Source organism: Leptodactylus fuscus, chromosome 11 (assembly GCF_031893055.1).
Source record: "Leptodactylus fuscus isolate aLepFus1 chromosome 11, aLepFus1.hap2, whole genome shotgun sequence".
NCBI classification, from domain to species: Eukaryota; Metazoa; Chordata; class Amphibia; order Anura; family Leptodactylidae; genus Leptodactylus; species Leptodactylus fuscus.
This window is the reverse complement of record NC_134275.1, coordinates 78,689,114-78,714,538: the sequence shown is the minus strand read 5'-3', so window position 1 is coordinate 78,714,538 and position 25,425 is coordinate 78,689,114. Positions and strand designations below refer to the sequence as shown.

At 44.9% G+C, this 25,425-nt stretch overlaps 1 protein-coding gene across 1 annotated transcript in view; it reads right to left on the bottom strand.

Moving 5' to 3' along the window:
* Nucleotides 1–345: 345 nt before the first annotated feature.
* The window catches only part of LOC142185526 (uncharacterized), a 54,044-nt gene continuing 28,964 nt past the window's right edge, over nucleotides 346–25,425 (bottom strand). The window contains exons 7-22 of the mRNA XM_075260954.1: nucleotides 25,043–25,093; nucleotides 24,127–24,267; nucleotides 23,879–24,040; nucleotides 23,685–23,808; nucleotides 22,723–22,820; nucleotides 22,534–22,642; nucleotides 21,322–21,979; nucleotides 19,704–19,769; nucleotides 9,296–9,419; nucleotides 9,017–9,214; nucleotides 8,819–8,942; nucleotides 8,678–8,725; nucleotides 8,037–8,125; nucleotides 7,249–7,389; nucleotides 6,755–6,863; nucleotides 346–6,484 (exon numbers count right to left, since the gene is read on the bottom strand). Coding sequence (XP_075117055.1) covers nucleotides 4,572–6,484; nucleotides 6,755–6,863; nucleotides 7,249–7,389; nucleotides 8,037–8,125; nucleotides 8,678–8,725; nucleotides 8,819–8,942; nucleotides 9,017–9,214; nucleotides 9,296–9,419; nucleotides 19,704–19,769; nucleotides 21,322–21,979; nucleotides 22,534–22,642; nucleotides 22,723–22,820; nucleotides 23,685–23,808; nucleotides 23,879–24,040; nucleotides 24,127–24,267; nucleotides 25,043–25,093 — 4,155 coding nt within the window. The 3' untranslated portion in view covers nucleotides 346–4,571. The remainder of the gene's footprint in view (nucleotides 6,485–6,754; nucleotides 6,864–7,248; nucleotides 7,390–8,036; nucleotides 8,126–8,677; nucleotides 8,726–8,818; nucleotides 8,943–9,016; nucleotides 9,215–9,295; nucleotides 9,420–19,703; nucleotides 19,770–21,321; nucleotides 21,980–22,533; nucleotides 22,643–22,722; nucleotides 22,821–23,684; nucleotides 23,809–23,878; nucleotides 24,041–24,126; nucleotides 24,268–25,042; nucleotides 25,094–25,425) is intronic.

The following is a 25,425-nucleotide window of genomic DNA, read 5'->3' as shown; positions in this document are numbered from 1 at the left end:
GGAGACTGCCAAGTCGAAATCTCTCTATAGCTGGGCCAAATTAGCGCGTAACTTGATTGCAACCTCATTAAAGTAGATGGCCACCTCTACGTGCCTGGAAATGCATCACTTCAGTTGTTACCGATTCCGACTACTTCCTTGATTTGCAGATTCTCAGTTTTTCCGTCACTGTGTTGCAGTTCAGTGTTGATACGATGCCACTTGTCTCATCTTTTACACTTTGTCAAATTGCTTATTCCTTTTAGGTTTTTTTTTTATTCGTGATGTTCTTGCAGTTTTTCTACGGAAAATTATCACAAAGATCAGCGAAATAGATAAACGTCCGAGGCGTTACACAATGTGGGAGGCGATATTTATTTAGGAAACAGACATCGTTTTGAAGAAATGTAAATTTATTAATGTAATACTATTGCTTTGCTAAAATAACATCTTAGGAGCAAAAACTACAAGGAAATGAAAGCAAAAATAAAAATTCGGACCGACCCCTGAAATAAAGAACACTATAGGGGTTATGGCTTTGCAAGCGGATACACTCTCTACGATTTCATCAAATTTAGATGTTTGAAGCCTTCAGGGTCCGTTTTCTTTTTTTTGGTAAGTAAAGTTCTCCTAAGACGACAGTCTGATAATGTGCTTCTGCTGGATGATACACCTGGTGGATATTTACACGGCCTAGTCTAAGTGTATACTACCTACTAGTGGCCTTACTTTACATCAGAATTTTGGGCACCATTCGGGTAGACGTTGTTGCATCCTAAGCCACATCCCTTTCCGTATAAGCCTATTAAAAAATTTAACTAGATTTGACATTTGGAATTAAAAATGTGCCATATATGGCACAAAATACAACAGAACTCGTGTCAAAAACAAGTAAATGTGAGCCACTGTCTGACACCTAGCGCAGGGTGCTCTTCCTCCTTTGGCCCTCAACTAGGCGTACAGTGGTGGGTCAGTTTGGTCTAGAGTAATAGCGCCAGCTTGTTTCTTGTTGTTTTTTTTAATGACGAAAATCGACCAAATTCTTCCCATCTCCATGTCCACATTACAGACCTGACATTCTCATGGCCTGCCCTTAAAGGAGGCAAATAACATGTACTCTAACGTTCCTTTCCCTTTTTCCTCTATCCACACTATATGTTCTTGCAATTATCAATCAAGAATGGAAACTCTGCAAATTCCATGATATTACAGAAATGCTCCCCCAAGTTTAACAACTTGTTTCATTTTTAGATATCGGATCCACCGCCTCCCTACATGACCTCAAGACACTTAATAAATTCCTACGTAAATCACACTGAGACTCGCATAGGAACTCGGGGGTACCCTCTTGACTAAACCTCATCCTTCCAGTTGATTCCGACTCAGGGTCACGTTATCAGAACCAGCTTCAGGCATTACCAGGGTTTACTATTACAAGGATCTAGTCTTCCAGACCCCAATAGTACAGGTAACACCTGTGAGCGTGGCAGAGGAGGCAACATGGATGGTCTGATCATGTGATCCTGAGTCGAAACCAACCTGAAAACCTAAGCTTCAGCCAAAACAGACCCCCCCCCCCCCGATAATCCCCATCTTGTCGGAAGAAGGGCTCAACATCCAAGTGTCATCACAGTAAAGGACGTGCCGAATTCAGCACATGGAAGGCTCTAGTGGTACATAACTTTTCCTCTGATAGGACAGGAAACATTGTCTCTGGATGACCCCTTTAAGAGTCCCGACCTCCCTGATAAACATTCTGAATCTATAGATAACATGGGGCACAATAAACCGCATTACACCCTTTTCACACATAACACAGCACCAGCGCACACAGGCTGTCTTCACGACATCGTACCACTCCTCAAAAACTAAACTAAAGAAAATGCTTGGAAACAAGAACCTCTTTCTGACACGATATCCAAAAATGACAGAAACATGCCGGTCCCCGGATGCCAGTTTGTACCACTACCTATGGTCCTGCCCTTTTGGGATCAATAAAACACACAAACCAATATGCAAAACCAAAAAAGGATCCCAAAATGAAGCAGAATGCAGCAGGCGATGGCAAAGAGGTCAGTGTCCAAGAAAGTCTTCCCGGAATCCAAGACAAAAATCTTGACTATTCCACTTGGGTAGGGTGATTATTGGAAATCGCTCCTCCTGTCCTCCACTGGGTGAAACTACTTGGCCTAAGGTGGTTTTTACAGATGACCTTGTTTTATCACCATGTAAGTAGATTCAACGTAACATATTAAAGGGATTGTCCGAGAGTTAAAATTACCATAAGTCATTACATTACCAGCGAATTCTTGATGACGGTCCCGGGGGTTCTGGCCTGGTTCCAACCTCTGGATCGTTCCGCACCCTCACAGGCGACTATAGCAAAGCTAGCCCTCATGGCAAAGGGAGAGCAGGAGAGAAGGTGAAGCAAATCCAGGACATGCGATCGGAACCAGGCCAGAACGTCTTGAAGGATCAACAAGAGTTCACCGCCCAAATGAAAGTAATTTCAACTCCTTGGACTAAAGGGCACGGCTGTTTTATGCAATGTTGGGTTCAGGCTGTTTCATGCTCTAGGTTACTCCTGTCTTAGGTGTTCCTTTGGAGAATCGGATGGATGAAGATCTTGATGCCGTAGAAGGAATGGAGGTTTTGGGATTCTATTTACAGTCACTAGTATCAAACCTACTTGTGCTATATGGAAATTTTTCCTGCAGGGGAAATGGAGGGCCTTCCACGCTGAGGCTATAGTCACACAACTTTCTCCATTTCTAGGCCAGAAATGATTCCACATGCCAACAGCTTCCACCATCTTTGTTCTCACTCCCTTACTATTTTAAGAATCTAGTAAAAAGTTTAGGACCAAAACAGAAAATATAAGATATGTACATATCGATCCTTCTGTCCCACAACTTCTGAAGTTGGGGGACACTTTGGAGGCTTCCCATAAGCACCTTATTGTGCACGGCAAGTTTTGGGGCTTTCTTGGACTTGGACATTGCTTCTGTATTTTACTATCTATATTATAGAAGGTGGCGCTGTAATTAATTGTTGGAGGTCCCAAGAGTGAAGGGGAATGGGGGCAGAATATACAAAGCAGCACAAGATAAGGTTCATCAGTCACATCCCCATCTACCGAGTACCATGGGGACCAGTTCGCCTGCCCGAACAAACAAGTGGAGGGCCATAGACCAGCCAGTGGGAAGGAATACCATAGCGGGGGCTTAAGGATTGTACAAAAGCAGCTGCGTCTTGGTGGAGCCAAGGCTCGAGTTGGTCAAGAGTTCAAGACTTTGAATCTTGGTTCCAAGAAGGACTCCTGTCTCTAAGGACAGAAAAACCATACAGAAGACCAAGGGGTGGGCCAAACGTTTTTGTGGGAGGCTAAGGTCTGTATGTATATTTTGTATTTGGTTTGTGATCACCCTGGGTTTTATAAGGCCACTATCACACAACCAGGGTAGATTCCACAGCCAAAACCAAGAATGGAACAGACAGAAAGAAAAATTATAATGGAACTTCTTCCGTGTTGGACCAAGTCCTGGTTTTAGCTTGCAAATACTGACCATGTGAATGTGGCCTATGGTACCCAAGGTGACTACCTATATTGCCCACATTTCCCGGACTGAATATGGTCTCGAGATTGGGAATCCTAGCATTGTACTGTATATCGTATGATCAATAGAGCAGAGGAGGCAAGGACTCCTAGTATTATGGATCCCTATGGTGTAAGAATCCCCTGACAGAGTCCAAGCTGGAAAATCTAGCCGATATACAAATCAAATTTTCTGGCCATATTCACGCACGCCTACGGGACCTAAGGATACCTGTTAGGCTCATTCAATATACTTGTTCAATTGGGAAGTGTCAATTTAAGTTTTCTGAAGCATCCAAATCAACATAGTCCTTGACCCAAAGAGGTTCAGATAGTGGAATACAATAAGACCAACTTTACTTTGGACTGTAGAGGGATGTATCTGGAAAATGATCATGAGGACATGACTATACATCCATTACACATAGTGGAAGCTTGTGAGGCCTTTTGCACATAAACTAGTTCAAGTGTAAATGAGTTTTAGGGTGACTGCTTTATTTCGGTAGACAGGTTATACCGCTTCCTACCATCCATTGAGCATGTGCTAAAAAGGCAATGGAGGACTAAATTGCATGCTAATGACTTGTGAACCTTAGATGTTTGCGTTATAGATAACACCCCATCAGGGGCATCACTTGAGGGGGGTGCGGAGGTTGCAGTGTCACCTGGGCCAAGGAGCCCATAGGACATATAAGGTGTCTCTTACAACTACATTATAGTGGGGGGGGGCCTGGAACAGATTTTGCATTGTGCTCAGGAGCGTCATATTGTGGCTTTTGCACTACATCTTGTGACGATTCAATGGGTGAATCAGATCAGTGAAAATGGTCCGAGCCGTTCTAGTTTTTCACAGATCTCAGTTTCACTTGTGAATAAGCACAGACCATGGCCGCCAGCCGTTTATGAAGGAGTCAAGGTTGGATTGTGACAAAAATCGGAGCTGGAGTCAGTGTTTTGGCCTCCACAGTCCTGCCACGTCCCTCAGTCTACAATATGACTACGGTTTCCGCTCGTGAGTCCTCTGGTGTGCGACAAGAGATTGTTTCTGGATAAAACCTTTCCCACACACCGCGCACGAATACGGCCTCTCGCCAGTGTGACTTCTCTGATGTACGATAAGCGTTTGCAGCTGCATAAACTGTTTCCCGCAATCGGCGCACGAATATGGCTTCTCCCCGGTGTGATTCCTCTGATGGACAATAAGAGCTGCCTTTTGGTTAAAGCGTTTTCCACAGTCCGAACACGAGTACGGCCTCTCTTTTGTGTGAATTCTCCGATGCACGACCAAAGCTTGTTTCTGGTTAAAGCGTTTTCCGCAGTCTGTACATAAATAAGGCTTCTCCCCTGTGTGGATTCGATGGTGCTCGACAAGGCTTCTTTTCCGGGTAAAACACTTCCCACAGTCTGGACACGCATATGGTTTCTCCCCCGTGTGGCTTCGCTTATGTGCAATGAGATCAGATCTCTGGGTGAAACATTTCTGACATTCCGGACAGGAAAATGGCCGCTCCCCCGTGTGAATTCTCCTATGGACATAAAGATTGTTTCTTATTCTAAAGCATTTCCCGCAGTCTGTACATGAGAATGGCTTCTCCCCCGTGTGAATTCTCTCATGTTCCACGAGATGTTGTTTATTTCTAAAGCTCTTCCCGCATAACGAACAGGAAAATGGCTTCTCTCCCGAGTGGATCCTCTGGTGTCTCATAAGATCGGTTTTACGGTGGAAGCATTTCCCACACAGCAAACATAAAAACGGCTTTTCATCCGTGTGCACCTTCTGATGTTCCTCAAGATTGGTCTTAATGGCGAAACATTTCCCGCACTCCAAGCACGCAAACGGTTTTTCCCCCGTGTGATTCCTCTGATGTACGATAAGCGTTTGCAGTTGGATAAACCGTTTTCCACATTCAGCACACCCGTATGGCTTCTCTCCGGTGTGGTTTCTCTGATGTACGACAAGGGCTTGTTTTTGGTTAAATCGTTTTCCGCATTCTGAACACGCGTATGGCTTCTCCTTTGTGTGAATTCTCCGATGTACCACAAGCGCCTGTTTCTGGTTGAAACGTCTCCCACATTCTGTACAGGAATACGGCCTCTCCCCCGTGTGAATTCTCTGGTGTTCAACAAGACTTCGTTTACGGGTAAAAAATTTCCCACACTCCGAACATGAATATGGCTTTTCGCCCGTGTGAATTCTTTTATGCGCCGTTAGCTCCGATCTTTGGGTAAAGGTTTTCTCACATTCGGAACATGAATATGGCCGCTCGCCCGTGTGAACCCTCTTATGGACATAAAGATTGTTCCTTATTCTGAAGCACTTCCCGCATTCTGTACACGAGAAGGGTTTCTCTCCCGTGTGAATTCTCTCATGTTCTACAAGGTGTTGTTTAATTCTGAAGCACTTCCCGCAGACCGCACACGTAAACGGCTTCTCTCCCGAATGGATTCTCAGATGTCTAACAAGACCGGACTTCTGGTTAAAACATTTCCCACATACTGAACACACGAACGGCTTATCGTCATTGTGCGTTTTTAGATGTTCGCAAAGATCAGATTTCCAGCTGAAATGTTCCCCGCACTCCTGACACGAATACGGCCGCTGTCCTATGTGGATTTTCCGATGTTGTAGAAGGTTTCCTTTATTCATGAAAGATTTTCCGCAATCCGAGCACGAAAATCGCCCCTCGTTTATGTGATTTCTACCGTCAAGGCAGGAAAGCTGTTTAACAGTTTGCGGCTGATCAGATGAAGGACCTTCGAGAGCGGCCGGGTCGGAGGCAAGATCTCTGCTGTGAATGGCCAAAGGTAGTTTTGAGGTACTAAAGTTTTCACCAAAAATATTCCGTATGGTGTAGTATTCTATATCAGATGATGACGGGAGAGGATTGTCCTCGAGGTTCAATAGGTCATCTGTGGGGAATAAAAAATTAATCATTTTTTTTGGTTTTTCTAAGAACATTTTCAAAGTTGGTTTCGGGGCAGGGAATTCGGTCTATGTATTGTTAGAATTTATTGGCTCGAACACAGGTCAGTTCAGTGCAGGTGAGCTAGGTTCCAGCTGGTATATATGGCCAATAAACAGACCAAATTTCAGAGCCCAAAGTCGGCCATGTAAAAAATTAACAAAAATATTAAATCAGACCCAATCAGTCCCATCCATACTGGGTGGTTAGTACTCACCTGTACCGATTTCAGCAGACATTTCCTCCTCCTTACATTGAAGAACATTGCTATAATACTCCTCGTCTCCCTCCGTCTCCTCGACTTTGACAATAATCTGATCATCAATCTGAAACATAATCGCACTAGATTAAAAGGCTTGTTCAGGACCCGAAGATAATAGATACTGATAACCTAAACACAGGATCAGATCGGTCGGGATGCGACACCTGGGTGTTTCAGCCACCAGAAGCCATCTACTGGGTATACGACTAGTGAATGGGAGTGGGGCTGCACTTCCAGGCGCCACCATTACAGTGTACGGAGATCTATACACTGTATATAGCGTCTAGTCTGCTGTCAGACCCGATTGATCTGATACTGATGACCTATGCACAGGATAGGTCATCCGTATCAATTATCTTCAGCTCTTGCAGAACCCTTTAAGTATAACTTTCATGTAGTGAAGTCTCTAAGTTGTTTTTCCATTCTTCTATCCGTTTCCTCATATCTACCTCATTTTCCTCCGGGTTTTCCAAGGGGAATTCATGGACAGGGCTGGAGCAGCTTTCTGGTGTGTTACTAGGGAGATCACTCTTATAATACTCCTCGTCTCCTTCAGGCTCTTCCACTTTCACGATAATCTGTTCATCGATCTAAAACATAAAGGCACTCGATGAAATACAGTTTAATGTGGCCATGTCTCTTTAAGGGGGTTTACCCATCTGAGCAAGACATTCCCCATTACCAGGATCGGGGATAACTTGCAGATCGGTGAGGGGCCCGATCAGAGAACAAGTTGTCTCTTGTTCTAAAAAAAATGGTGGTCAGGCAGGTCCATGGCAGTGCTGGAGGTCCATGGCAGTGCTGGAGGTCCATGGCAGTGCTGGAGGTCCATGGAAGTGCTGGAGGTCCATGGAAGTGCTGGAGGTCCATGGCAGTGCTGGAGGTCCATGGAAGTGCTGGAGGTCCATGGCAGTGCTGGAGGTCCATGGCAGTGCTGGAGGTCCATGGCAGTGCTGGAGGTCCATGGCAGTGCTGGAGGTCCATGGAAGTGCTGGAGGTTCATGGCAGTGCTGGAGGTCCATGGAAGTGCTGGAGGTCCATGGCAGTGCTGGAGGTCCATGGCAGTGCACTCCCATTGCAATGAGTAGGTCCTACCACCACTCCATTCAGAACGAGGGAGAAAATTCCACTGTTCATTTGATCAGTCCGGGCCTGAGCCTCACCGATGTGCAAGTCAGGAACGAAATTTGACCAGATTGGAAACCCCCCATTAAGGTTTATTATACTGATCAGATACCTCAAACGAATTGTCCTCAGGATTGTCCTCAGGAAAATCATGGAGAGGACTGGAACAAGTGTCTGGTGTGTTACTTCTACTGCATCCATCTGTAAGACACACACAGATACAGTGGTGGTGCACAAGGGTTATACGGGGCTGCACAGAAGTATTAGGCAGGTGTGGGGAAGATGCTGCTAAGTAAGAATGCTTTGAGGAATAGAAGGGTTAATATCTTTGTTCATTAACAAACTGAAGAAAATAGAAATGTAAATCCCATCAATATTTGGTGTGACCTTTACCCTTTGGAGGAGGAGTCCTGGAAGAGATGATATGGCCCCCCCCAATCATCCAGTCGGTCTGCGATGACACGAAGAGATGGATTGGACCAAGCAACATCCACAGAAGATCTGGGCTTAGTTCTCCAAGATGGCGGCGGGAACAACCTCCCTGCCCAGATCTACCAAAAACTCTGTAGGTACCGAGAAGATCACACCGAATACTGATGGGATTTACATTTCTCTTTCCCTCATTCACAAAAATCACAATTAACCCTTCAGAAACCATTCTTCCTTTGCAGCATCTTTACTTTTGCACAGCGCTGTATATAATTATTGGTGAATCAATAGCCCATCTTACAGTTACAGAGAGTCTCCTCTTACCTTGTGGTGTGGGGGGCTGGTCAGGTATGTCACTCCTACTGGATCCATCTGTAAGACACACAGATATGGCGGTGGTATACATTACTCATGTGTGATTATAGATGCCTGGAGGTGACCTCCATTACAGTTAACTCCTCTTACCCTGTGGTGTGAGGGGCGGCTCGTCCTCCATCATGACCTTCTTATACTGATCCTTGTGTTCTTCTAAATACTCCCACTCCTCCAAGGAGAAATGGACAGTGACGTCCTGACACCTTATCGGGACCTGACAACACAATGATACGGTCATCACCCAGACACGTGACTGTATTAAGTCCCAGCATTCCCAGCAGCGCTCACCTCTCTGGTCAGCATCTGAAGGATCTTATTGATGACCTCTACGATCTTCTGCTCATTGTCTCTAGGATGTGTCAGCGAGGAAGGAGGAGAAGGAGGAGGATCTACACTGGGGCTTTGGTCGTCGTTCTCTCCTTCTGTCTCTTGTGAAGGGGATTTGGGGGCTACGCACTCACCAGATTTCTTCACGACGGAGCAGTCCTGTGTATGGAGAGATGGATAAATATCGCTCTCATCACCAGATACACAACGTTGTGTGACATAATATCGGCAGGTCCTCACCTCTCCGGTCAACAGGAAGATGATCTCCAGGGTGAGCTCCAAGATCTCCTCAGTCATCGCGTCCTCCAACATTACAGGGGCGTCTTTCTTGTTGTGAATGGGCCGGGTCTTATAATATGGAGATCTGGGGAGGAAAAAATAAAAGGAGCAATGACATCATATATGAATATACACTCACTAACTGCAAGATACATTTGTGCAGCATATACGGCGCTATCTGAGATGTGCAGGGCGCTGGATCTAAGTGATCTGTCACAATGTGCAATCTGGAATATATAGAGATTAAGCTTCTTTATGCAGAATGCACCATGTGAATATACCCCTGGTCTAAGTATTAAAGGGGTTTTTCAACCCCAAATGGATTTTTCATGTTGATGTCCTAACCACAGTATGTGATCTGTCGGGGTCTGACACCAGGACATCACACTTACCAGCTGGGCTGGTGGACAGGGAGCGTGAGCAGCACTGATACTATACAAGGAGTGATGGTGTAGCCCTGCCCACTGTATAGCACTGGTTTAAGGGCATTGCTTCTATTAGTTCAATAGCAATGGTACTGCTCATGTGCCCCATCCACTAGCAGTTTGCAACACCCTGAGGTTGCTAGAATAGCTGATCTGTGTGGGGCCCGGGTGTCAGACCCCACAGATCACATATATATAATGCCGCTATACGACTACATAATTGATCCTGCATTCACACCATATCATAACCCAGGACTACACAGGGCACATTTTTTGCAGATTTTTGTCTAGGTCTACGCAGCAGACCTTTCTCAGTGGGGGCCAGGAGTAGGAGGTCGTCGGCATATAGCAGGAACTTCACCTCCCGGTCGTTCAGGGTGAGGCCTGGGGTTGGTGAGGCCTCCAGGGCTGTAGCCAGTTCATTGATATAGATGTTGAAGAGCGTTGGGCTCAGGCTACAGCCTTGTCTGACCCCTCGGGCCTGTTGGAAGTATGCGGTCCTTTTCCCATTCACCTTCACACTGCACTGGTTTCCGGTGTAGGAGCTCTTGATGACGTCGTATGTTCTTCCTCCTATTCCACTCTCTAGGAGTCTCAGGAGTAGGCCTGGGTGCCATACTGAATCAAACGCCTTCTTAAAGTCTACGAAGCAGGCGAATATCTTGCCTCTTCTGATGTTGTGGACGTGCGTCTTGATGAGGCTGTGCAGGGTGTAGATATGGTCTGTGGTGCGGTTGTTTGGCGTGAACCCTGCTTGGCTCTTGCTGAGGACCCCGTGTTGTGTGAGGAAGGTGAGGATTCTGTTATTGATGATGCTGTTGAACAGTTTCCCCAGCGTGCTGCTGACGCAGATCCCTCTGTAGTTGTTGGGGTCATATTGGTCCCCATTCTTGTAGATGGGGGTTATGAGCCCTTTGTTCCAGTCTTCGGGGAAGTGTCCAGCATTGAGCATGAGGGTGAATAGCTTTGCTAGTGCCGCGTGTATTGCTGGAGGGCTGTATTTGATCATCTCTGGTAGGATGCCGTCAGGGCCACTGGCCTTTTTGCCTTTCAGCAGGGCAATTCTTTCCTGTATATCTTTTATGGTGATTGGCGAGTCCAGAGGGTTCTGGAAGTCTTTGATGACTTTCTCCATGTCCCTCAGTTTGGTGGTTATCTGTTGCTATATAATATATACATATATATATACACACACCAGGCTATATTATATATATACAATATACCAGAAGACTATATTATATATATTGTTACAGTGAAGAAGTAATAGCGGGGGTACTGCAGTAAAGCCTTAATATAAAGATTTTTCTAAAATGCCGCAATATAACATCACTTATTCAGAACTAGGTTTGTGTTGTGGAAGAAAACACAGGCTATACCTGTCTGTAGCGTCTCTAGGAGGTGCTCGCACCCAAAATACACTTGTAAGACAAAATATATACAACAAGAGAAAAAATGGAGGCCCTCACCGAGGCACTTTTTCATAAGAGTTTCTTTATTCCACATTCTTTAAAGGGGCTCTATCAGCAAAATCCTGCTGCTAGAGCCCCACATATGCGTGATTATTCTTTCTAAAGGCTATTCAGGCACCGTAAATGTTATATTAAACTACCCCCCTCCCCCGTTTTAAAATAAAACCCTAAAACAGAATGTGATCTAGTTATGCATCGTGCATGCTGGGCGGGCATTAAGGGTGCGCCGTCTTCTTCATCCACGCCTCTTCTTCCTCCGGTCCCGTCCTCCTCCAGCGCTTGCGAGCGGACACTGATATAAAAAAATGGGCTGGGCGCCTGCGCAGTAGCATGCGGCTTCTACTACGGCGACTGCGCAGGCGCCTAGCCCATTATTTTTTTATCAGTGTCAGTTCGCGAGCACCGGAGGAGGACGGGACCGGAGAACATCGGAGGAAGAGGAGGCGTGGATGAAGAAGACGGCAGACCCTGAATGCCCGCCCAGCGTGCACGATCCGTAAGTAGATAACATTCTTTTTTAGGTTATTATTTTGAAACAGGGGTGGGGGGGGGGGAAGGGGGGGTAGTTTAATATAACACGGTGCCTGAATAGCCTTTTTAAAGAATAATCACGCATGTGTGGGCTCTAGCAGCAGGATTTTGCTGAGAGAGCCCCTTTAAAAACACAGGGAGAGAACGACGTTACACCAAGGCAAAGAAAAAAAGGCAACAGCCGTTTCGCACAAGCAGAGCTTTTTCAAGCCATATAGATGTTCTGGAACATGCCTTGGTGAGGACCCCCATTTTTTCTCTTTTTGTATATAATATATACCAGACTATATTATATATATATATATATATATATATATATATACACATACACACACACCAGGCTATACTATATATACACACACACCAGGCTATACTATATATACACACCAGGCTATACTATATATACACACCAGGCTATACTATATATATACACACACCAGGCTATACTATATATACACACCAGGCTATACTATATACAGTCCTATGAAAAAGTTTGGGCACCCCTATTAATCTTAATCATTTTTAGTTCTAAATATTTTGGTGTTTATAACAGCCATTTCAGTTTGATATATCTAATAACTGATGGACACAGTAATATTTCAGGATTGAAATGAGGTTTATTGTACTAACAGAAAATGTGCAATATGCATTAAACCAAAATTTGACCGGTGCAAAAGTATGGGCACCTCAACAGAAAAGTGACATTAATATTTAGTAGATCCTCCTTTTGCAAAGATAACAGCCTCTAGTCGCTTCCTGTAGCTTTTAATCAGTTCCTGGATCCTGGATAAAGGTATTTTGGACAAACAATTCAAGTTCAGTTAAGTTAGATGGTCGCCGAGCATGGACAGCCCGCTTCAAATCATCCCACAGATGTTCAATGATATTCAGGTCTGGGGACTGGGATGGCCATTCCAGAACATTGTAATTGTTCCTCTGCATGAATGCCTAAGGATTTGGAGCGGTGTTTTGGATCATTGTCTTGCTGAAATATCCATCCCCGGCGTAACTTCAACTTCGTCACTGATTCTTGAACATTATTCTCAAGAATCTGCTGATACTGAGTGGAATCCATGCGACCCTCAACTTTACCAAGATTCCCGATGCCGGCATTGGCCACACAGCCCCAAAGCATGATGGAACCTCCACCAAATTTTACAGTGGGTAGCAAGTGTTTTTCTTGGAATGCTGTTTCTTTTTGGACGCTGTCACGGGATGGTTAGAGTCTATACTATAGGCAATGTGTAATATATATTTCATGTGGAATGTATTCTCTAACCTGTTATATACATCAATGTGTAGTTGGCTGATTAGGGTCTAGTGTGTTAGCACATTGTATGCAAATACCTCTAACTAGTGAGGACCAGTGAGGACAATGGGTGGAGATAATCTGATCAGTGTCTCCAAGAAGATGTTGGATGGTGCATTGTCCATAGTAGACAGGGAGTCTGCTCTCCTTGGTATAGGTGAGGAGGGAAGGATCTGTGACTCAGCCCTTCCCACCCACAGATATAGGTGTAACAGTCTTAGTATATAGTTGTAGCTTGCAGTTAGTATGAGTTAGCCGGCCTGTGCACAGCTCTGTAGAGAGCCAGGATTTAGTTACAGGACCAAGGAGCCAAAGCTATCATTGGATTGTGACTTCTGTGGACTTATTGTTATTACGGTTGATGTGACCGCCACCGGCTACTAACTGTGTGGATTACAATAAATTGCTGTTGTCTCCCGACCTCTTGCGTCCGTGTTGATTCAAGATATCCTCCGGAGGAAGACGTATACCTTTGCTCCTTGACAACTGGTGGCAGCGGTGGGATCAACAGCGGACAGCGAGATGGACTACAGCAGCTCAGCGATTAATGGAGCCACAACCTCAGAATACAGGAACTGGACTATGGCAAGTCTACAAGTAAGGGCCCGGGAACTAAACCTGAGTTACCAGGGAAGAACGAAAGATCAACTGATCGAGGCACTGGAGGAGATGACCCTGCAAAGCGACCATGAGGAGGGCTGCCCCCAGGAGACAGTAGAGATACGGGAGTGGCAGGTACAGACCCAAAAGAGCAGATGGGTTGTTTTGTATGAGGAGGAATTGGCAGTGCTGGGGCTAGGAGCAACTGCAGAGCAAAGGAGTAGAGCGTTACAGAGGGCTCAGGAAACGGAGAAGGAGGAACAGAGAATGGCGCATGAAAAGGAAAGAATGGCGCATGAAATGCGAATGGCTGAGATAACTACGCGGAATTATAATCAAACGTCGACCCCCAGCCCAACAGTGAGAGAACCACCATATGTCTCCCATAAACACTTCAAGACCTTTGATGAAGCGGCTGGGGATGTTGATGGATATTTTCAGGACTTCGAACACCAGTGCCACCTGATGGAAGTCCCAGAGAAGGATTGGGTCCGGTATCTGGTGGGGCACCTACGAGATGGGGCTGCGGAAGCTCTCAGAGCCATGGACCCTAGTGATCAGCGGGACTATGAGGCCATTAAAAGAGCGGTGCAGAAGTATTATGCAGTCACTCCAGAGACCTACCGAGTTCAGTTCCGCTCTTTGTCTTACAATGGGGGAAGCTCCTTCCACATGTTCGCCCACAAGTTGAAGCAAGCATGCAAGCGCTGGCTAGAAGGAGAGGAGGCTGTCACAGTCGATAAGATCCTCCAAGTTATACTTAAGGAACAGTTCTTTTCCCAGTGCCCCGCTGAGATCCGTGAGTGGGTGCTGGAACGGAACCCAGCCACAGTGGAGCAAGCTGCTTCCCTTGCAGATGAGGGCCTGACCATCAAGCCGCAGTGGAAGAGGTTGTTTGCAGAGGAGCGGAAAACTACCACAGTCCGCCAGACACCCTTCAGCCAGCCACCCACCTTTCGTGTCCGGCCTCAGGATTACAATTCCCCCTCTACCCCTGCCCATCGGCCTCCAGCTATGAACAACCCTGTCCCTAGACAACGACCCACTGGAAGAATGCTAGAGCGCAGATGTTTTGGGTGCGGGCGGCCTGGACATTTGCAAGCTACTTGCCCTGCTAACATGGGGGCACGGGCCACCGTGGCATCCCGGCCTATTCACTACCTGGGAACCACCCCTAGGACAGAAAGTTTGGCCCCATTTCCAGATGACTCCATGAATGACCCATCTGTTCCACCTCCAGGGGTCTATGGGATTCAGCCTTCCGCCACACATCCCGCAAACCTTCAGAGGAAGCACTTGCAGGAGGTCCTACTGGATGGCCGAACAGTTGTTGGATTCCGGGACTCGGGAGCTTTCCTAACGGTAGCGGACCCCCGAGTTGTGCGACCCGAGGCCCTAGAGGAGGGCCCTGGCATTTCTATCAAGTTGGCAGGAGGTACTCAAAGACGTATTCCTAAAGCTACCGTGGAACTCGACTATGGTTATGGACCAAAACGATGCACAATTGGTGTGATGAGCGGGCTGCCGGCCGATGTTCTGTTAGGCAACGATGTTGGAAATCTACAGTGCCACTTTGTGGGAGCAGTGACCCGAAGCCAAGCTCAGAGAGACGCCAACATGGATCCACCGGATTTTCTGCCAGATGCCAGCCCTTCAACTTTACCATTCAGTACCGCCGAGGGAACCAACACCAGAACGCGGATGGGTTATCCCGGCAGGAGGATATATGAGCTATAGAGACTGATGTGCATTCCCCAATTTACCTGTGTAGGCCAATTGTGTCATGCACATGTTTTGAGAGGGGGAGGGGTTGTCACGGGATGGTTAGAGTCTATACTATAGGCAATGTGTAATATATATTTCATGTGGAATGTATTCTCTAACCTGTTATATACATCAATGTGTAGTTGGCTGATTAGGGTCTAGTGTGTTAGCACATTGTATGCAAATACCTCTAACTAGTGAGGACAATGGGTGGAGATAATCTGATCAGTGTCTCCAAGAAGATGTTGGATGGTGCATTGTCCATAGTAGACAGGGAGTCTGCTCTCCTTGGTATAGGTGAGGGGGGAAGGATCTGTGACTCAGCCCTTCCCACCCACAGATATAGGAAGTAACAGTTTAGTATATAGTTGTAGCTTGCAGTTAGTATGAGTTAGCCGGCCTGTGCACAGCTCTGTAGAGAGCCAGGATTTAGTTACAGGACCAAGGAGCCAAAGCTATCATTGGATTGTGACTTCTGTGGACTTATTGTTATTACGGTTGATGTGACCGCCACCGGCTACTAACTGTGTGGATTACAATAAATTGCTGTTGTCTCCCGACCTCTTGCGTCCGTGTTGATTCAAGATATCCTCCGGAGGAAGACGTATACCTTTGCTCCTTGACAGACGCCATGCATAACGCCTTTTTTTATAACCAAACAACTCAATTTTTGTTTCCAAAATGAAGCTGCCTTGTCCAAATGTGCTTTTTCATACCTCAGGCAACTCTATTTGTGGCGTACGTGCAGAAACGGCTTCTTTCTCATCACTCTCCCATACAGCTTCTCCTTGTGCAAAGTGCGCTGTATAGTTGACCGATGCACAGTGACACCATCTGCAGCAAGATGATGCTGCAGCTCTTTGGAGGTGGTCTGTGGATTGTCCTTGACTGTTCTCACCATTCTTCTTCTCTGCCTTTCTGATATTTTTCTTGGCCTGCCACTTCTGGGCTTAACAAGAACTGTCCCTGTGGTCTTCCATTTCCTTACTATGTTCCTCACAGTGGAAACTGACAGGTTAAATCTCTGAGACAACTTTTTGTATCCTTCCCCTGAACAACTATGTTGAACAATCTTTGTTTTCAGATCATTTGAGAGTTGTTTTGAGTAGCCCATGATGCCACTCTTCAGAGGAGATTCAAATAGGAGAACAACTTGCAATTGGTCACCTTAAATACCTTTTCTTATGATTGGATACATCTGGCTATGAAGTTCAAAGCTCACTGAGGTTACAAAACCAATTTTGTGCTTCAGTAAGTCAGTAAAAAGTAGTTAGGGGAATTAAAATCAATAAAATGATAAGGGTGCCCATACTTTTGCACCGGTCAAATTTTGGTTTAATGCATATTGCACATTTTCTGTTAGTACAATAAACCTCATTTCAATCCTGAAATATTACTGTGTCCATCAGTTATTAGATATATCAAACTGAAATGGCTGTTGCAAACACCAAAATATTTAGAACTAAAAATGATTAAGATTAATAGGGGTGCCCAAAGTTTTTCATAGGACTGTATACACACCAGGCTATACTATATATATATATATATATATATATATATATATATATATATATACACATACACACACACACACACACACCAGGCTATACTATATATATACCAGGCTATACTATATATACACCAGAATATACTATATATATATATATACACACCAGACTATATTATACAGTATATAGACTAGACTATATTATATATACACCAGACTATATTATACTGTATATATACTAGACTATATTATATTATATATACACCAGACTATATTATACTGTATATATACTAGACTATATTATATTATATATACACCAGACTATATTATACTGTATATATACTAGACTATATTATATTATATATACACACCAGACTATACTATATATATACACCAGGCTATACTATATATACACCAGAATATATTATACTGTATATATACTAGACTATATTATACACAGACTAGACTATATTATATATTTCTATATTTGGCTCTGGTGATTTTCCGTTGCGGCTCCTCAGTCCTGTGTGAACATGTCCTTACACGGTAACAGTCACATCCATATGATGATGTGTGCGGTGTCCTCCATGTACAGTGTGGGCAGTGTAATGTACATGGCAGCCCCCTGTAGTGACAGCAGTGTCCTCCAGTAACGGTAGAGACTCCCTCCTGTATATATACCGCACACTATATACTCCCCAGTATATACACCGCTGTCTGTGCTCAGACTATAGACATAGTGTTACCTGCTGGGCTATGGCTGGTGGAGGAGCCGCCGGGGACAGGACACATCACAATGACTGGAACAGCGACAGCTGCGGCGGCGACAGAACTCACTGACCGGGGAGCGCAAGGGGGAAAGGACCTTTCATGACGTCACCGTCACGTGTCCTTGTGGGGGCGGAGTCTGAGAGCGGTGCTACAAAGCGGTCTGTATGAGGGACCGGTCACGTGATGTCTGACATCTGCCCCGCTCTCTGAATAGCGCTTATGTGTAGAGACAGACGGACAGACTGAGAGCCTGAGAGAGAGAGACAGACTGAGAGACAGACGGATATAGATGAGAGACAGACGGATATAGATGAGAGATAGATAGATAGATAGATAGATAGATAGATAGATAGATAGATAGATAGATAGATAGATAGATAGATAGATAGATAGGAGATAGATAGATAGATAGGAGATAGATAGATAGATAGATAGATAGATAGATAGATAGATAGATAGATAGATAGGAGATAGATATAGATAGATAGGAGATAGATAGATAGGAGATAGATATAGATAGATAGATATAGATAGATAGATAGGAGATAGATAGATAGATAGGAGATAGATATAGATAGATATAGATAGATAGATAGGAGATAGATAGATAGGAGATAGATAGATAGGAGATAGATAGATAGATAGGAGATAGATATAGATAGATAGATATAGATAGATAGATAGGAGATAGATAGATAGATAGATAGATAGATAGATAGATAGATAGGAGATAGATAGATAGATAGATAGATAGATAGATAGATAGATAGATATAGATAGATAGATAGATAGATATAGATAGATAGGAGATAGATAGATAGGAGATAGATATAGATAGATAGGAGATAGATAGATAGATATAGATAGATAGGAGATAGATAGATAGATAGATAGGAGATAGATAGATAGATAGATAGGAGATAGATAGATATAGATAGATAGATAGATATAGATAGATAGGAGATAGATATAGATAGATAGATAGATAGGAGATAGATAGGAGAGAGATAGGAGATAGGAGATAGATAGGAGATAGATAGATAGGAGATAGATAGATAGATAGATAGATAGATAGGAGATGATAGATAGATAGATAGATAGGAGATAGATAGATAGATAGATAGATAGATAGATAGATAGATAGATAGATAGATAGGAGATGATAGATAGATAGGAGATAGATAGATAGATAAGATAGATAGATAGGAGATAGATAGATAGATAGGAGATAGATAGATAGGAGATAGATAGATAGATAGATAGGAGATAGATAGATAGATAGATAGATAGATAGGAGATGATAGATAGATAGGAGATAGATAGATAAGATAGATAGATAGGAGATAGATAGATAGATAGGAGATAGATAGATAGGAGATAGATAGATATAGATAGATAGATATAGATAGATAGATAGATAGATAGATAGATAGATAGATAGATAGATAGGAGATATAGACAACTATCTATCTCGTCTCTCTCCTATATATGATGATATAAGATAGATGTGAGATATTAGATGTGTGATATTTGGATATATATGTGTAATATTTCGGCTGTAGAGGAAACACTTTAGGATGAGTGACGCGCGCGGTACAGACAGTGACCCCCATATAATATCACCGCTCTGTACAGCTCTTGTCAGGCCACATCTTCACTATGGGATTCAGTTTTAGGTTTCACATTATGTAAAGTATACAGGAGAGCTGGAGGGGATGACAGGGGGCCGCCGGATTATTAAATGGGTGGGAGGTCTCTCATAATGACAGGTTAGAAAATTGGTCCCGACTCAGCCTCGGCCTCCTGGCTGCCATGGCAACCGCTCAGCTCCTGCAATCTCATTGGTTGAGAGGGGCTGAAGGGGATGGGGCCAGTCTTGCCCACTAACCCCCCCAGGTGATAACAATGGATCCCAGTGATGGGATGAAACCTCCAGAGTGGGAGTATTTTCCATCTCCCGGGGCTGGTCCTGGCTGTGTAATACACCTGAGACCTGGAAGCCATCGTACGCACGGCTCCTGTGATCTGAGAGCGGACCGGACTGTCGCACCGCTGAGCACTAAGCAGGAAGGGGTTAAACTAGTCCTATACATCAGACTGTACTCTGTATAAGGGCTGTATGTCATGGCCGAAGACACACTGCTCTCTGCCAAAAACGTATCAGACACTTTGGAAATTTTTGTCACTTGGTTGTTTTCAGAAGGGTTGTTATTTTTGTGCAATATTCGGTGTGACCTTTGCCCTCCATCAGTTCTTCTCGGTACTTGCAGACAGTTTTTGGCAGATCTGGACAGGGAGGTTGTTCCCGCCGCCATCTTGGAGAACTAAGCCCAGATCTTCTGTGGATGTTACTTGCTCCAATCCGTCTGTCTCTTCATGTCACCCCAGACAGACTGGATGATGGGGAGGGGGGGGGGAGCATATCATTTCTTCCAGGACTCCTCCTGCAAAGGGCAAAGGTCACACCAAATATTGATGGGATTTACCTTTCTCTTTGCTTCATGTTGTTGATTGACACAAATAAACTATTAACCCTTCTATTTCTGAAAACATTCTTATTGTGCATACCTGCCTAAAACTTTTGTTGCAATAGGAAAAGTCACCAATTTTAGATCGGTGGGGGTCTGACTCCTAGTAGCCCCAGTTATTGAATGGCCCTTTTCTCTTGGGCGAGTTCTATGGCCCTTTCTTAGGCTCCGTTCTCACGGAGTAACGCGCCGCTCATTTAGACACGTATACACGTGTCAGAGCGCGGCGCTTCAAAACAGATCCCATTGATTTCAATGGGTGCCAGCTTACGTGTGTGCTACACATTGAAATCAATGGGTTACAAAGCCTCCCATTGATTTCCGTCTCCTGTCCAGTTTTGGGCAGGAAACAGAAACCTGCAGTACAGAGGCCGGACGCAGATGTGAACGAGCCCTTATGGGTTTTAGATGTTTGGCACGAACACATTGATCCAGGGTTCGTACTGATTGCTGGATTGGGGGTCGGGAAGGATTTTTTTCCTATGGCCTGGGACAATTGGCTTTAGCCTCATGGAGTTTTTGCCTTCTTCTGGATCAACACTGTATGGTTGGCTTGATGGACCTGAGTCTTCATCCAAACTCATCTACTATATATGACAACCCCTTTAGGCTACGGCCCCACGGCAAAAAAGCGCTGCTGGAAATACCGTGGCATCACAGATTTTCTCACAGTGCTTTTCACAGAATGTTCATAGAGGTTTATGCTGTGGACTCTCTGCTTATATCTATAGGGACACCGGCTGCGCATATTTTATTACAGTGGGGGGAAGGGATCCACTACACAGTGACTCGAAAATGCTGCATTTTTTTCTGCAGCATTTCCGCCACAGGCAAACCATGGTGTTTACGCCACGTATGGTCTTCGGCCTTAAAATGGCTTCTCCAGTGCAAATGTTTGGCCGTTCAATGAGATTTGATTTCTTAGAATATTTCCCAATCACTGGAGCTGAATGACTCCTCGTGTGCGGATTCTCTCATGTACAAGATCTGATTTATTTATACAAAAAGTCTTACGTTCTAAACAAGACTCCTCGCCCTGAGAATTGTCCGAATTGTCTTGGACGCCACTTCCCTGGACATGACTAGGACTTCTCTCTCGTGTGAATTCTCTGATGTCGAACGAGACTTCTTTTGCGGTTGAAGCACTTCCCACACACCGTACAGCCAAATGGCTTCTCCCCGGTGTGAGCGATCTGGTGGACAACAAGATCGGACTTCTGGATGAAGCATTTCCCACATACAGGACAGGGGAATGGCCGCTCGCCCGTGTGGATTCTGTGATGGGCTAGAAGATTTGATTTAATAGCAAAACGTTTCCCGCATTCTGAACACAAGTACGGTTTCTCCCCGGTGTGAGTTTTTTGGTGCCTGACGAGATCCGATTTCCGTTTGAAGCATTTCCCGCACAGAGTACAAGAAAGAGGCTTCTCCGCTGTGTCAACTTTCAGATGTTCCACAAAGTTTGATCTCATTGTGAAACTTTTTCCACATTCTGGCCAGGGAAATCGTCCCTCGTTTTTGGAATTGTTCTTCTGCTTCTCACCATTGGGCCTTGGAAGGAGATGGAGGATGGGTGATTGATCGGGGGGAGGCTGGATGAGGGTAGTAGTGGGAACAGATACCAGATCTCCACTGTGGATGAGGGGAGGAATCTGTATGGTGATGAAGGGTTGTCCATAAATATTAAGGTCACAATCTGAAGAGGATGCGAGAGAATTGCTGCCAAGGCTCAGGGGGACATCTGTTGGGAACAAGAACATTTTTGTAGATGGATTCCTTGACTATAAGCCTACAGCTACATAATGACTTTGGCGTGTCACTCTTCATCTTCTTTACTATTGTAGGAAAATGGACTCTCATTGTGACCCCACGAGAATAGTGTCTGCAACTAGTTGCAAAAAAAAAAAAAAAATTTTGCAACTAGACGTCATCGTTGTAGCACCATCGGGTTGCATTGCGACTCCATTCACTTACAATACTAAAGAAGCCATATGGCGGGATTCGGATAGGCAACGTGAGACAAGGTCAAAGTAGCCGTGTAATCTTAGCCTATTGACACATGACTGCAACACGGTTCCAACTCTAGAGTCATCACTCGTCTCAATCTCTGTTTCCAGTGAGGGTCACAATATAATTTTCCTTAGTAGGAGGAAACGAGAGGACCTGGAGGAAATCCATGCAAACATGGGGAACACATGCAAAGCACTTACAGCAAAGAACTAGACCTGCTCAAAAGTCGAAACGTGAACAGAGCCTAAAAGATTGCCGTCATCCATGAATGTGACTCTCACTTACCTGTACTGATATTGGTAGGAGCGTCCTCCTCCTTACATGGGACATCAGTCTTATAACACTCCTCCTCTCCCTCGGTCTCTTCCACTTTGACAATAATCAGGTCATCGATCTAAAACATGAATCGGACTAGAAATAGCGACAACTTTTGCCATAGTCATGTCCACTTATGGCGATTTTTTTTTTGTCTACCTGCTGATCCTGTTGGACAGTAAGATTTTCACCTGGACCTTCCTGAGAATAAAGGGGACGGGCACAATTCTCTGGTGAGGGGCTAGTACTGGAGCCATCTGTAAAAACACATACGTATAGTTTAGGGTTAATTCCCAAATGGAGCGGCGGATATATATAAAGTATTCATAGATCCCAGCATTCAACGGATGTGGTTAAAAAAAACTATTTGCTTTAGTCACACTTGGATAAGTCAGTATATATCTTAAAGGGAATCTACCATTGGAATAAAATTTTTTGTCAATCACATAGTAAGTAAGCGGCCATTTTCTTGTGGCCTGTGGGCATGCGCAGTCGGCTCTACCCGAGGCCTAGAAGTTTGACCCCCACCGGAAGAAGACGTGTGAAGAGCCCGTTCCTGAAGAAGATGGAGGCAGCGCTGGAGATTTCTCTTGCAGCATTGGGGACGCCCCCAGTGCTGTTGGAGCACTGAGGACCACTCCCAGTGCTGTTTGAGCGCTGAGGACCGCCCCCAGTGCTGTTTGAGCGCTGAGGACCGCCTTCAGTGCTGTTTGAGCAGAGGACCGCCCCCTTTGCTGCGAGAGAACTCATTTGCATACCGACGAAAACCAGGATTTCTACCGAACGGAGATGACATCTAAAGGAGCAGAAGAATAGCTTTTCTTAAGGCTATTCCCACGTGTGATCGCCCAAAAAATTGGTTTTAATGATGAAATCCCTTTAAATATATCAGTATATAGCATCTTCTGTAGATGTAGGCTTGTTGCAATCCTTCCGTCTCTTCATGTCACGCCTGGATGATGTTGAAATCAGGGCTATATCCGTAGGGGCTGTATCATCACTTCCAGGACTCCTCCTCCAAAGGGCAAAGGTCAAACCAAATATTGGTGGGAATATTAAGTGACGTGTGTTCCTAGGTGAGCCACAAACTGCTCACCTGTACATTTACAGTCTCCTCTTACCCTGTGGTGTGATGGGCTGGTCGTCCTCCATCATGGTGTCCTTGTACTGATCCTTGTGTCCTTCTAAATACTCCCACTCCTCCATGGAGAGATAGACGGTGACGTCCTGACACCTTATAGGGACCTGACAGATACAAACATGCAATAGTCATCCAGACACGTTATCCCGTCATGGTATTGTATTATATGCTCACCTCTCCGGTCAGCATCTGAATGATCTTACTGGTGAGCTCCAGGATCTTCTCATTGCTTTGAGGCTTCGAGATGGGACATCTGGTATCGCTCCATTCTCCCAACCCAATGGGGTAGTTACTGGGGGCTACACATTCACCAGTTCTTTTCACGACTGTGTAATCCTGTGTATGGACAGACACACTGATATCCATCCCTCTCATCATCCTTCACCACATCTCTATCCATAGATTGATGCCATCTACCTCACCTCTCCAGTCAACAGGTAGATGATCTCCAGGGTGAGGTTTAGTATCCGCTCAGTCATGTTGTGACTCCGGTGACTTGTGTCCATTCTTGAGTGGTCAGCCAGCAGAAGGAAACTTATCTCATAGAGGTTAATAGGTAGAACCTGGAGAGAGAGAACAAGATGGGGGTGAATATTTTCTGGATTTTCACATTTGCAACCAGAAGACACACCCAGGATCATCTGCGACTAGAGACGACTTGTGTTATGAGGGGTATTTGTACTTGGAACGCCTAAAAGGAAAGGGGTCACTTCCAAGTAAACGTGAAGGAATGGAGTAGACAAAAGCCTGGCCTGACTTTTTGGCTGTGGCTTTGCTAGTCCCATGCTGATACTGAAAACATCATACGCAATCAATGATGTGAAATCGCCTACGAAACGTCTGATACGTCGAGCACAGAAGACGGGGAGATCTTATTCAACGTATCGAAGAGCTGAAAAAAGGGTAAAATTTGCAGGTGTTTTGTGTCACTGATCTGGAGCTCAAATTTGCAAACGCCACGTACTGAGGAGCACATTGCACGTTGTTCTAATCTAGTGATAATAGGATCACATCTGCAACGGCCTCTCTGGATCCAAACAATGGAGAGCCGGACCGCTAAAACAACGGTGACAAATGGCGACTTGTGGATGCCGTTGATTATAATGAGGTCCGCTGGGTGGCTGCTGTTTTCATACTGAAAGCTTCCAAGAGAAGAGTCTTCCATGCAGGAGTTTTCTCTCCAGTGATTTCTGGCAGTTTTTGCGGCAGAGTCTCCAATGGAGAATACGGCGCAGATGTGAACCCGCCTGAGAGTTATTGGAGAATAACCAAGTAAAGATGTGTAGGAGGAAACTGCAGCAACTACATGTAGGCACAGCGAATATGACAAGTACATACCTGGACGGCTACAGAATTCGGAGAGGACTGGACCCTGGAAATATTCACTGACTACCCACGAAAAAAAAAACAGCTCGCTGAGGATGCAGGACCTTTGATGATGTCATGATCATGTGACTGAGCACGGAACTCCTGCAGCAGCCCCCTCCCCCCAACTACATCATTGGTCACATGATTTTGGCATCATCAAAGGTCTTTTAGTCACAGAGAAGACTGTATACAAAGTATATATATGTGCAGATGATAGATACAATGTCTGTCAGCAGCCGGTGCTAAGGCTATGTTTACATCTCCATCTGACATCAGTTTCACACTCGTCTTCAGCTTCACAAGCAGCACTTTTTTCTCTGCGTATTTCGTGCGGAAACCACATGAACCCCATT